Source organism: Nipponia nippon, unplaced genomic scaffold (assembly GCF_047370975.1).
Source record: "Nipponia nippon isolate SJK-2023a ecotype South Korea unplaced genomic scaffold, ASM4737097v1 scaffold_1, whole genome shotgun sequence".
Classification (NCBI taxonomy): Eukaryota; Metazoa; Chordata; class Aves; order Pelecaniformes; family Threskiornithidae; genus Nipponia; species Nipponia nippon.
The window spans coordinates 21,936,627-21,951,149 of record NW_028262290.1 but is presented as its reverse complement, the minus strand read 5'-3'; the positions used below and the strand labels follow the sequence as shown (position 1 = coordinate 21,951,149).

Below are 14,523 nucleotides of genomic sequence, written 5' to 3'. Positions count from 1 at the left end.
AATATCTGATTTTTCCAGGTCAAAATCTGAATTATTTCATGGCAAAAGAGACATAAAAAGAAGTAAAGAAAAAATTATACCAGGGAGAAAAGTAAAGAAAATGCATGAATGGTTTGCATGTGAATAAATGCTAATATTGCTTGTGGAAATTTGTTCATGTAAGTTACATATCAAGTAAAAGGCAGATTTTATCACATGGTGATAGAACAGTGCATCTGTTAGGCAAAAAATCTGGACTTCTTCTTTACTTACTGTTTTTTATTTTCTTTCTTCTAAGCACCATACGTAAAGGTGTATCTATTAGAAAATGGAGTCTGCATAGCCAAAAAGAAAACAAAGGTAGCAAGAAAAACGCTGGAACCACTTTATCAGCAACTTCTATCATTTGAAGAAAGCCCCCAAGGAAAAGTTTTACAGGTAATTTGCATCAATATTCTTCTAAATCTGAAAACGTCACCTGTACAGTTTTCACTGAATGTGCTTTGAACTTCCTTTCATGCTTCATTTGGCAAGTTCTGCTATTTCATATACTTTTTGAGGAGACAAATACTGCAGTAGGAACTGTTGATGCAAGTAGAAAGTCCTGAGCAAAAGTTAGTTGTAGATTATTTTGCTTCTACTATATGTATGGGCTCCTTCTCTCACTGGGCTTTCTTTAGTATCATGGATAACTGCTCTGTTACTGCCCAGGTCATTTCTGTCACTGTATCATGATTAGTATAAGCAGAACTGAAGTATGTCAACAGTCAAATATTTCATTCCTTACTATAATTAATTAAGCAGAGACATTTGACGAATCAGATTGAAGCGCTCATAATTTTTGCTGAATTTTTGCTATTTTCTTGTGTTTCCTTTGCTAACAGATAATTGTTTGGGGAGACTATGGACGTATGGATCACAAATCCTTTATGGGAGTGGCACAGATACTTTTAGATGAACTGGACCTGTCCAACATGGTGATTGGGTGGTTCAAACTCTTCCCTCCTTCTTCCCTAGTAGACCCAACTTTAGCTCCTCTCACTAGAAGAGCTTCCCAATCATCTCTTGAAAGTTCAACAGGACCTTCGTATGCTCGCTCATAGCAGCTGTGAAACTGTTGTCATAGCAACCAGCGTTACAAAAAAATAAAATTACAGGTCGCAAACCCTGGTAACACTGCATGCTTAATGTTGTGTCTTCTGAGCCTGTTTCTAGGGCTGCAACGCGATCCTGTGTTCTCAAGGAAGTTGCACACATTGTGCCCTATGGAAGGCCCTCAGGTGAAGGACTGACGTCATGAAGAACTGATAGGTTTGGAGTTCAGGGACACTCAGTTTTGGTCCAATCTGAAGCCATGGACTAAACTAAAAGAATCAATCTATCTGTTTCATGCAACAAAAGTCCTTTTCAATGGCATATCTGTTTTGTTGCTCCCGTTTCTTTATTTATCTGCCCTCTCCTCCTAAAGCTTGGTTATGCCACAGAAATGGAGTTACCCTCCCATGAAGCCATGTTACAAGTGAGTGGATTAGCAGACATCGGAAGAAAAGAAGAATGTAAGAATGCTGGAAGAGTCAGCTGTTGTTTGAAACAATTGCTTGAGATCCGAAAACTCTTCATACTGAAAAGGTTCAAGACTTAAAATGGTGGGCTTCATACCTCCAGCTATAGATACAGTGAAACCCCAGATGTGATGGACTCTCTGAAAAATAAAATTCTGTGGATATACTGTACTGTATGAAATTAAAGAAACTTTTTTGCATGGACACAGATTTAGCTGAACACTTAAATTATTTTCTTGGGGCTGCAACTTGCAAAAAAAAAAAAAAAAAAAAGAATAAATCAGCCATTTTCAACAATTTATATTATTTTTAAAAATAAATTTCACTAGTGCATGGTTTTAAAGGGAAGAGAATGCAACAGGGTGATACAAAGACACACCACGTTTATCATTCTTTAAACCAGTCATGGTCTGTATTTTTGCAGACGTATATTAAAAATAAAAAATAATTTCTAGAAAATATTTAAAATTCTGTTTATGTGACAAGAAATAAGTGTAATATATTAAATTTATTTAAATGTAAAAGGTACAAGCCTTGTAAAGTTCAACATAATGTGCAAATTGTACACTTCTTTTACCTCCTCCTTTCTCTATCTCTCCTCCCAATCTCCCTTCTTCCTTTTGCTCTTTTTCCCCTCTACCTCCCAGGATGATCATCATATTCTAAAATGGCTACCTTTTGACTTATTACTCTCTTATGCCCCGTATTTGGTTCAGGGTTGCAGATTGTTCTGCATTTCTGAATTATTTGAGAAAAATATTGTTTAAGAACTTACTTTTTTTCAAGCATGTTGAAAAGGATTTTGCAACATGGCTTGGGAGTACATTAATGTAATTCAGCATGTATTTGATAAAGAAGATATTTGAACTTTTTGCAATTTATTGTACAGTGCATGGTAACTTATTTTCATTTTTTCTCACCTTCAAATTGAATTCTACAGCAAAATACTGGAATCATGTGGCCATTGTAAGATGTCTTCAATAAATTTGTTTTCAGCACCAGCATCTTTCATTCAAAGGTTGAACTATCATTTCTTGAAGGTTTTTGGAAAGAGAAAAAATTAAGTACCTGGTTGATTTTTAGGAAACAAATTTAAACACTTTTATTTGCACTAAGCCAAATTAATTGCTACATTTTTGAGATGACAAAAGCAACAAAGGTTACTAAGTCATACAGTTCTTCTGCTGTAAAGTTCAATTTTCATAAACTACATTTGTGTTGCAAACAACATAATTAGGTAATATCAGTCTGGAAAATATCAGTCTTTGGTTCGTAAAATAGCCTTAAAGAAAGCTTATCAGTACCACTCCGACAGCTATTTGACACCATTACCAGAACCCTCACTGCAGTCAAAGGATCTTCAAAAACCTACTTTTTGTAGCAGACAGTAACTACCGTTGGGTGGTGCTGCAAGTTCAAGCTTCTCATTAAATTACATTATTTAAAGGGAATGTAACTGGCTGACATTTAATAACAAAATGTCCTTTTTTCTGGGTCTTTGTATGCCTTTAATACCTATTTAAGGTTTAATATTGAAACCTTGCAATAATTTTTGAAATATACATTACATTTACCTTTAAGGCCACACAGAATTACTGTGATTTTATTTGAAAATCTATTAAAGTTTCCCATTAAGAAATTGTACATGCCTCATAAGTGGGCAGAAGTAATAACAGTGTCACTTAAAATGCCTTTTACTTTGTGCAATATCATATAAATCAAGATTGTGTCTTGTCTTCAGAGTTTATATAATGGATTATTAAGTTAATGGACAGACTGGTAAAATTATATTTATTGAAATAATTTAGACACCTGTCTACCAGCAGCAAATAAATACTACTAACATGCAGTCTACAATATCCCCTAGGATATTAAAGAAAAATACATAACCATTTTCCTTATACTGTGAGATGTGCTCACACATTCTTGTATGCATAGTCCTATATAAATTATTTCAAATTTTAAAATCAAGGACACGACGCATGGAAGGTTTGTACATATTTGTCATTATGCAGTATTTATTTTAAAAAAATTAATGTATTTTTTTTAATTTTCACACGTCTGCAAGTCTACTTACGGTTTAGTCATGTAAATAGCACTATTCCAGTGATCACTGCTGTCTTGTACATAGTACGTTTTAAAAAGTTAAAAGGAATTACAGTTGGGGGAAAAAAAAAGGGCAGATTAGGCCTGTAATGAACACCAACTAATGTAAATCAAACTCATTCTGGTGATGGTATTTAACACTTTAAATAAAACATTTTCTTTACAGAACTTGTGTGCAGCGCTTTGTTGCTTTTCTCTGAGGTGGTCAGCAGCATCTTTTAGTGGAGTTTGTGGCAAACAGCACACGCAGCTGATGAACAACCAAGCTTTTCTTCTCGTAACAGTGCTGCAAAAGAAATACCATTTGTAAAATAACATGTTCACTGCCAGAGGTTTTTGGTCTGTGTGTGCACGCAGGCGGGGGGAGCAGGGGCTGCCTCTCCCCTGGCCAGGCATGGGCTCTGCACTCCGGCCATGCTCCTGCTCTCGCATGCTGAAACGGGCGCACGGCTCCAGGGCTGGACCTGGCTCTAAGCTGCCAACCCTGGCTGCGAGGACGTGCAACGATTTTGGTGTAACTGGCACACTAAATGTGCTGGGAGTGTGAAGTGTTACTGCAAGGCATGGAGTGGCCATGCCATCTGGTTAGACTTCCAGCATTTGAAATGGGTGGCCACGCTCAAAGTGGCTGTTGGGGATGGCTGTGGATCGACTTCCCGTCCTGTTCCCAGGCGTGTCAGGAGGGCCCGGCCTCCCCAGAGCAATGCCAGTGGTGTTCCCTGCCCAGGTACGGTTCCTGCCGCCACTTAATTCACTAGGAAAGCTGTGGCCTTAGATTTTCAGCTGTTGAACTATAATATTAAACAGGTTGGACAGTAAAAAGAGTAAGTTTGTAAGCTTCCACCCTGCCCCTAGATACTAACTAATATTATCTGCCTTTTTTTTTATGAGCAGGGCAGAAATGAGGACAGAGTACCCAGCCAGCAGTGGTACCTGCTGGGGCTTATGTATCCTCTGCAGCGGGGAGCAGGCAGTGGTCCAACACCTCTGTGGCTCTGTGATGGGGATGGGGATGGGGATGGAGATGGTGGGAGTGGAGGCTTTTCTCTCTGCCTGACTCCCCAGGGGCAGCATCAGCAGAGGCAGTGGTGACTGGGCAAAACTCAAGAGCTTCCACTAAGTTGGGTACCTATGCCTCGGAAATTTACTGAAGGCTGAGAGGCTGGCTGGCAGTTTGTGCAGGAAAATCTGTGCATTTGATCCCAGATATAAGGCAAAAGAAAAGCACTGCGGTACTGTCAGGAGATAAAAACTCCAAGAAAGCGAGTGTATTTTGGGCAGAGTGCTGGTGGGAACTGCAAGGAAGGAAACTCAAACTGTTTGTTGTACCATGTCTGAAAGCGGAATGCTGGGGAAACAGACCCAAACTTCTGGCGTGTTAAACTACTAACATCCCCGTGGGTCGCTCTTCTCCTCTGCTAATGTTGATGTTGATGTTGCAAGGTGACAGGGCAGGCAGGTACCTGGGTCGGAGCTGGGCTGTGATGGTGGGTGAGGCTGCCGCGTGCCCTGGAGTGCATCACCTCCAGCCCTGCGGTGGGGTGGGCAGCTGGGCAGCAACCCCCCTCGTGCCACAGCTGAACACACCAGAGCTTGTCTGCCTTTGGCACTCTTTAGAAATAAAAACAATTACACTCAGCAAACACTTGAGAAGGCTCTCTGGTACCGCTGTACGGGCCAAAAAAAAGGCCACAATATACTACTTTTCTAAAGAGTCTTTTTCTTCTTTGAAACAGTTTCTCAAGATTGTTTGCTGTTTGCCCTCACCAACACCTTCCTGCCCACTTCCACTTCAAACAAAACAAAACTGTAGATCATTTTAATCTTAACAGTCCCACTTTACTCATGACTACTAAACATTGGCTCAGGTGGTTGATTCATGCTCTTATTCTGGAGTGTTTGTGCCAATGAAAAGTGCAGTAAAACACTATGTGACTCTAATCCTGGGGATTTTCTGCTTCCATGCCTTTACTGCATGTCTTTAAGGCTTAAGTAGTGAGATGCTCTGGCCATGATGAGGGTGAGCATGGGGCCAGCACGTGCTAACCAGCAAGCCATTGCATTCTTGTAGCCTCCCACTACTATTGAATAACTGTTCGCAACTGTATAGCTAATTAAAATATAAGTGGTTTCATATAGCAGGTTAAATATCAATGCTTTAAAATGGCATAAAAGTTAACAAAGCATTAGATTTCACAGCTTCCTCACAAAGTCAGGTAATGCTGTGGGGGAGACCAGAGCAGTCCATATTTGCTTCCTTAGCTCATACCTCTGTGTAATTCTCACCTCCCTGTCACTCAGGAAGCAAAGAGCAGATAGCAGACCTATAGGTCTCACAAGAATCTTCCAACTGTGACTGCCCTCTCTGTCCCTTCCTTAGTAAATATTTACAGTGAGCTTTTACCAGGAGCAAGCAGCTATGCGAGAAAGAAGATGCACATTTTCCCAGGCAAGAGCGTCCATTAGTCCATTTAGGACAGATTAATGAGAGAGAGCTTTAGCTGACAAAAAAATAAAGCTATATGCTACGTAAGACCAAAGACAAGTTAGCTTCTGGAATTACTGGCTTAATACCTGGCTATCTTAGATGTCTTGTTTAGGATAGGATGAGTCACTCTGGGGAGATCAGATTCTCTCCCTATCTCCCCATTGACCACTGAGGCAGAAAGCGATGACTGCCTTGGGTTGAATGTCTAACTTCACAGCAGCTGAGCTTAGGAGAAGTGGACCCAGCCTCAGCAGCCAGGAATAAGAACAAAGACTCCATGGTCCTTCATTAGCAAGTCCTATCTGAACTGCCTGTATAATTATCAGGTCTGAGGGCAGCAGGCAGCCGATGACTGATGAAGGAGGAAATGGCTGGGAATCAGTTTCCCAGATCTGACACACTGCCCTGTCAGGTCACTCCTCAGCCCAGCTCCAGGGAGAAAGAGAAGCAGCCATACTAATTAAACCATAGGGCATTAATGCCCCAAAAATATATTTGACATGAGGTCACACAGAAAGAAAAGAGCATCTTGGATCTGCAGGAAGTGCATGACACAGGACTGAGGAAAAGTTTGTCATAAATGCCTACCCTCTGTGACCGTTCCTGCAACCAAGAACAGTTTATTAAGTGCCATCTAAAATCTATGTATTGCTGAACTGGTGTTGGCATGAAGATGGAATGGGTGAGTGGCATTGGATGCCATTAGTTCTATAGACGTGGAGGCTTAGGATACCTCGATGAGGTGGGAGTGGGTTTGGCACTGGTAGACTATTCTGAGGGCAAGACTTACGAGGAGCGGCTGAGGTCACTTTGTCTGTTCAGCTTGGAGAAGAGAAGGCTGAGGGGTGACCTCATCGCAGTCTACAGCTTCCTCACAGGGGGCAGTGGAGGGGGAGGTGCTGATCTCTCTCTGGTGACCAGCGATAGGACATGAGGAAATGGCATGAAGCTGCATCAGGGGAAGGTCAGACTGGTCATTAGGGAAAGGTTCTTCACTGAGAGGGTGGTCAGTCCCTGGAACAGGCTCCCCAGGGAAGTGGTCACGGCACCAAGCCTCTCAGAGTTCAAGGAGCGTCTGGACGACGCTTTTAGTCATATGGTTTAGTTTTGGGTAGTCCTGTGAGGAGCAGGGAGTTGGACCTGATGATCCTTATGGGTCCCTTCCAACTTGAGATATTCTACGATTCTATGATTTCTCTGGACAGCTGTTAGCAGGGCTAGTGTAACAGTTGTTAGTCAAAGTCCTTCTGTCTAGCTGCAGTTTTGGTAAGGGAACAATCAGTGTTTCATAGATGATATTTATATTAAGGTGACAGCACTCACTGAAATGGAAACAAAACAAAATACCAACACTTACTAGGCCAAAACTCAACCAGCATGTCCTGCTATGCAAGTAATGCATCTGACACATGAAGAAAAGGCCAGCACTACACTTGGCAGTGTATGTCAACCTAGTTTGAATGCCAATAGTGGCCAAAATTATTAGCCCCTTGATGATAATAAAAAGCAGATTTAGGGAAGACTGAGGGATGAAGTAGGAATGTAAAATTATCGAAGTAACAATGGGCAGATACTTTATTGATCCCCTGTTTTGTTTCTGGTTAATTAGCACTTTAGCTGCAGCATTCCTGAATAGTGGCAGACAGCTGCCCCGAAGATGGAGGAACAGTCATTTATATCAGGCACCACCTCCTAGGGACCAGCACAGTGACAGTGCTGCTGCATGGGAAGCAACTCGATTAAGAAGCTTGAGGACTATTCAAGTGCCTTCTTATGGTCTACCACACACTGCAAATAACACAAAGATTTTCCGTATTTAACAGTTTCTCAGCCCATATTCTGATTCCATACCAACTTCCAAGCTGTGATTTTCTGTTTTGGAGTCTGAACTCAAGACCTGAACTCTCAGATCTGCTAATTTACTTTCAGAAGCCTTAGCTACCACCTGCCATGTGCCTGAGGCAGCAGTGCATATATTTACACAGCCGCATGCACGAACAAGTGAGTCCTGTCCTTCACTCTGTTTCAGCTGTACAAGCCCAACTGCCTGGAAGCCAGCAGCTCTGGCCCTCTAGGAACGGCCCTGGAGTAATATGGCACTTCACCAATAGATAAGTTTATTCCTCACTGGCAAAGATACAAGCCGGAGAAAAGACATTTTTGAATATATCCTGATGCACTTTGCCCATTGTGCACACAAGAAGTGTTTGGGTCACATGAAGGGAACCAGGCCACCAAATCAGCTAAAAAACACATCTCAAATCTGTCCCATAAACACGCAAGCCAGGTGCTAGACAAGGAAATATTGAGTGTAGACACAGAGGTGACATATTCTTGCCAGCATCTTAAAAAACCTTCAACAAAAAAAACTCCATTGGCACAGCTCTCAATTCTGAAAGTTTCATTAAGATGAAAAAGAAAACAAAAAGAGCATGAGAATGCCCATTTCATATTTCTGTGAACTACATTCATTTCTAACCCAGGATTTCTTGTTTTTAATTAGCATGCTGAGGTATCAGTAAAGATCACAGTATCTGTACAGCTGTAGGGTTAATTTTCTGTGATTACACACTTGGGTAACTAATAACTTATTTTTATATAGTAATTGTTTTCTTCACCTGCCTAGGCACAGTTTTTCCTTCCTTATTTTCTTTACGAATAATCCATAAACTGAAAGCAGAACCGAGCTGCCTTCCCATGACCTTTCCACATCTAATATGTGTCTGGTTTATACTTAAAATGTGAGCAGATGCCTTAGGCAATAGATTCAGAATAATCTGGTATACAGTTTTCTCCCTCCCTCAGCAGCTTTGCTTTCCTAACCAGTGTTGATTAACAAACTTAATTGTGACAGCTGGGTGTCAATGCAGTTCAGCAAGCCACACTTACAGCTCAAGATGGATACTCAGGCTGTCTTCAGACATCTCATTTAGGTGACACTCCGAGGGTCAAAATTAAGAGTCTATTTAATTGTACTCAATGGAAAGAGACAGGAGGCCCTCCAGGGTAATCCTAATTTAGGATCCTCTGGAAAGTCTTTTTGAGCACCTGCCACTATCAGCTGCATAGGAGGCCTACAGCTTCCAAGGTAGGCCATGCCAATAGCTCCCAAAATGACAATGCCACCCTCTGGATAAGACCTAAAAGAAGAATCATTGCTTATTCCCTTCAGTACTTTCTGCTCCCAGAAAACATCTGGGAAAGTCTCTCTCCTGAGACCTGAATGACAATGAATTTGTATGTTGTGTAGGCAAAAATGTGGGGAAGGGAAAAATTTACCCACTGAAGTTTCTCTACCCTCTCATGCAAACCTCAGGACTTCAGACTAATACCATGGCTGACCTTGGCCTTGATGACAGACCATGGCATGAGGGCTAGCCGTATTTCTGCTTTCAAACAGCTATTTGAGTTTCACTTGCAAACAAGCAAGATGCCACCTGGCTCCTGGACCCCTGGTATGGCATCATCCCGGTGTCCCTGCCTCGCTTCAGCCTCTGGACCTCGTTCAGTTAGGTCCCATCTGCACTGCTAAATAAAACTTGCCAGTTCCAGTTCACAGGCACAGAGACCCAGTAGCACGGCTTGCTTTGCATCTGCACACCTGAATTCTCTTTCTTCCTCTGGTCTCTTCCCCTCTGAAATAAGATTGCCTTTCCCAAACAGCTGGGACTGGAGGGCTGGCCTATGCTATTCCCAAAGCATTTCCTGGGAAAGCACTGTCTGTCATGGGTTAAAACCATAGGAGAGACCATGCCAGTGATGGCACAGTACACATGGTACAAGCCAGGGCTTTAGGGTATGGCCTGTCCTTGCTTACAGATGCAGCCTGGCCACCTTTACACATGGGGATGCAGAGACAGATGGGAATTCAAGTGGATGAGAAAAGGATAAATTAGTCCAAACTGGGAACATGGCACCTTTCTTGCTGGATTTGAAGCCTGTTCCTTTACTCCATGTGGTCTTGAATAAATGCTTAAATAAATGCAGATCTGTTAGGGCAGAAAGGCTGAAGTCAACAAGAATTTCAGGAATAAACACCTGTTGTAAGACAGCCAGGCTCCTAGGCACTGTGAGCAAAATTTTGGCCCCAAGTGTACAAGGGCCAATTCTCCCCTGCCCCAGGAGGGCCAAGTTAAATGGAGTTAAAAGGAACATCTGGGTGGTGTTGAAGAGCCACAATGTGCTGCTGACACCACAGGAGAGGTGGGAGGTGTGGGAGCTGGAGGGGGCACTGGAAAGGGCCACAGCACGTACCCTGCCCCCCACCAGCAGGAGGGGTAAGAGCCAGACAGCTTGCTGAGGACTGGCTTCAGGAAAAGTAAGCAACAGGACCCATTTTCCACTTTCCCAGAAGTCTGCTGTTCTGGCCAAATGTTTACCTTGCTCAAGTTGGTCCTACTTGTACAAAGTTGCAAAAACAGAACAGACTCATGGCCAATTAATCACAATTAACAAGGATAACATGAATGAACCAAGCGAAGTAAGTAAAGCCTGAGGAAAGCGGGGGGGAAAACCCTACTAAGCAATTTAATTCATTACTCTCCATCCCTTGGCTGCACCCAGGGTGTTGTCTTGTCTAGATCAGCACCTGTGATATTGTCCCATAATCATTTCAGTAGGTAAAAGAAATAAACCAACATGCAGGTGGTTTCTCCAATAAAGAGCCGTCTTTGTCCTCGATATCACAACTGCTCCTAACTGATTTTTGGAAGGGATGCAGTTACTTGTGTTTCAGGGCTGAAGCTGATCTCCAAGCACCCGAGACAAGGATAAGGTCTTTTGGTGGGGGAGGTTATCCTGCTCCTATCTACCAAGGAATGTCATGTACTTTCTTTTGAAGCATTTAGCAGGGGTACTTGTCAAATCAAGGCGAAATGAGAGGCTGGGATCCAGGACGGTAACTTCCATGGATCTTCGAGGCTAGCCTTAATCTTGCTGCTGATCTGCAGTCTTTAAAGATGCCAAATAACAGTGAAATGAGATGGCATAAAGATCATGTTTATGAGTCTCCAATTGACACCCTCTTTCTTTCTCAAGTTCCCTTTTACACTCAAATGTGGTTTTGGTTTTTGTTTTACTGTCCTATGATTTACTGAGCACATGTATCCAGGTCATAACTATTAATACATCTTGAGTTGTTCAAGACAAATTCTTCTCTGGAAAAAAAAAAAAAAAAGTTTTGTCCTGGGTAGAGGCCAAGAAGAAAATGGCTAATTGGAAGGAAACAGCTCAGAATTCATGCAGAAAAGGAAAGTTAAGGGATAAGTGCCTGCCTTGCAAGGCTCCACAATGGGCCATTGTCAAATGACACCAAATCCCATACATCATCTCCCCTGGAAGTGAACAAAATTAAATTTGTTTTAAGAAGAACTATTACCCAAAGCTCCACAGGGGGAGAAGAAGCTGGAAGAAGCTGTGATGCAGTCATCTCCCACTGAGCCTTCACTGGAACTTTCTTTTGTTGGGAGAGGAGCTCAAGTCAGCCTCAGAGGAACCACTTACTGGGAATATGAAACCACAGAGATCCCTCAAGATCTTCAGGGATGATGGGCACAGCTGAGTTAGATGGAGATCGGCATGTAGCCAGGATTGGTTTTTTTAGAAGTGTTTAGATGTCTCACTACAAATGAAAATGCAGGTACCAATAATGACTAGTGAAATGGTGGTGAGGAGGAGCTGGAAGGACTCTCGAGTGATACGGAGGCACCATGAGCTGTGGGACAAGACCTGCCCTCTAATTATTGCTCCAGCCAGCACTGAATTATGTTACACCCAGCAAACCCTTTCAGTGCAGTGTCTGAGAAGTGCCCTCTGCCAAATGCTCCACTCCTTTGGAAGACTGGGACTTCCCAGGACAGGTAAATAAAACTGCCCATTGGTATCTGCATAAAAGAGGCACATTATCTCGCTCTGATGGGAGATCCTGCGAGAAGGGACTGTTGCAGCTTTTGCATCTAATGACACCAGACAGATTTTGAGGCCGTTGATCCCCATTAGAGACTGGGCTCTCCTCCTGCCCTGGCACCAGGCTCTATACCCTGCTGCGTGGATCACATAAATGCCTAATCTGGGATTATGCATGCCCCATGTGTTACAACATCAATTTTACCACCACCTCCCCTAGCTCCCTGCGCTGTGCTTCACAGTGCCTTCACCTAGGATTTTCCCTCTCCCTTGGTACTAAAGCTTGAGGGTGCTCTGCTGTCTGGCAGGTCTCTAGGGGTAGGACTCATCTCACCTAATTTCAGTGGCCATTCAGGTGGACGCGTATATCTGAGTGGTTCGTTCTGGTCTCCCTGTATAGACAGTGGAAATGGTGCTGTTAGAGGCCAATTTATCTGACATTTTAGATGTCTCCTTTAAGATGGAAATGGATCATAGCTTAGCTATACCTATTCTCGTCACTGACTACAAAGGGAATAACTCAGATGTACATCTAGTAAACTGAATTCCATTAACTGAGTCTTGCTATTGACTCAAATGGGCTTTTGACTGAAGCCTCCTCCATGACTCCAGCACAGAAGAGGTACTGCTGTGGCATCCAGTCCCAGGCCACTGGAGACAATTATTGAGTGCTGCAGGATGGCAGCTGAAATAACCTCAGCAGTTGCAGGGCAAGAGGTGCCTTGAGCTAACCCAGCAGAGATGGCAAAGACATCTCTGGATATGTCTGAAATTGTAGGGGTTCGGGAGTTGTTTCTGGGGTGCAGAGTGAAAGCCCTCTCCCAAAGAGAGATGGCTGCAGCCCTTCTTCTCTCAAGTAGCTAATTCTGCCTCAGGCTGTTTTTTAAAAGCTTTCCGAGGCAGCTGTATTGGTCAGTCTCTCACTAATGGCATGAGCACCAGATGCTGGAGAGTGAGACTGAGCTTCCCCTTACTCCTGAAAGGCTTCACATTCAAATCTCTTGCCGGGCAGGAAAGGGCCCCCATGAGCCAGTTCTGAGACATGTGATGGAAAAGGGACTTTCCCAGCCTCTGAGAAACTGCGTGGCTGGGTAGCCAAGGCAGAGACGGACAGATGTGTTTGAGTGCTGGTTGAGCTGAAGGGTTAGGCATGCCTGGGTTCTGGTCCTGGATCTGAGGAACCTCTCTGTATTTTTTATTTAAACAGATGCTGAATAAAATACACATCAACATCCCTGGGTAGAGACGGTCCACCTCTCACAGACCACCCCACTCACAACATGGAAACAGACTTCAACTCTTTGTTCTCCTCTGATGCAGGCTAAACCCCATCTCTCCATCACGCTTTCTACAAGTGACGTGGCCTTCACACATAAGCAGCCTATATCTGTTGTCTGAAAGAATACCTCTTCTTTTAATCTCTCTAAATCTTCCAATTTCTTCTTTCCTTTACTATCAACTATTATTTTAATTCTGAAATCATATAATTTTATCCCTCTGATGCATGTTCACTTCAGTTGGAGAGGAATTATCCGTTAGTGGTGCAGCTAACCCACAGACGTGGTGCTCACTGGGAGTCTTTCAAGTCTGCGTGTTGTACTAAAAGATATCCTCCGCATGAGAGGAGATTGGTGGCTTCATAAAGGAATTTCAGAGACGGGTTCTGTGGCCAAAAGATGTCCCATCCCTTCTCACATTCAGCTCTTTTCCTTTGTACTCAGAGGAAGAGGAAATGATCATGGCATCCAAACCAGATTTGTGCAGGTATGTTGGTAAACAATGAAGATAATTGTTGCCTTGGAGAGCAGGTTTGTGCAGGTTTATTTTTATTATTATGTATACATAACCTCTAAAGCTGCTGAAATTAAGCTTTATGCCATTTTTCTACGTGTGCTTCTCTGCCTGGCCATCTTCTGACTCTGCTATTAACCTTGAGTTGAACTGACTATTATTTAACTTGCGCCTTATTTGGAATCCTAGCTTCTTGAAAAGATATTACCTAAAGGAAGGAACTGGAACTTGTACATTAGCCTCTGTGATTTCACCTCAAGCTGAGAACACAGAAAACCAACCCAGGAATTGTACTATCTTTTTTAAAACAATTTATTGTTTAAACCTGAGGAGCCCACCCTGGAGATGTCTGTCTCAGGTCCTTATTTCATCAAAGTCAACAACAAAATTCCTGTTGACTGATGCAGTTGAAACTTTACCCAGTGGACCTCTGTCCATTGACTTTTGAGGATTTGTCACTTGGGAATGGAAAAAAGTATGCAAAGTTGTTTTTTTTTATATGGTGACTATTAAGATGAGCAACACAAAAGGACACTTTCTTGAATGTTTTCCCTCTAGCAAAACTCTCATTTCTGTTAAAACTTATCTTTAGAGTTTAGGAGAGGAAGAAGAGCAGGACGCAGTGCCAGTCAGGGTGAGTAGAGGTGGGGCCAGATTCAGCAGTGGTGTGCATCAGTTTGCTGGCTCCGCTCC

The 14,523-nt window shown here is 42.8% G+C and overlaps 1 protein-coding gene across 50 annotated transcripts in view; it reads left to right on the top strand.

Annotated features, from left to right (window-relative positions):
- RIMS2 (regulating synaptic membrane exocytosis 2) overlaps positions 1-3,843 on the top strand; it is a 503,677-nt gene extending 499,834 nt beyond the window's left edge. For all 50 annotated transcript variants that reach the window (XM_087748045.1, XM_087748037.1, XM_087747735.1 and 47 more), the window contains 2 exons: positions 278-417; positions 864-3,843. In XM_087748045.1, coding sequence (XP_087604171.1) covers positions 278-417; positions 864-1,082 — 359 coding nt within the window. In that variant the 3' untranslated portion in view covers positions 1,083-3,843. The remainder of the gene's footprint in view (positions 1-277; positions 418-863) is intronic.
- The last annotated feature ends 10,680 nt before the right edge of the window (positions 3,844-14,523 follow it).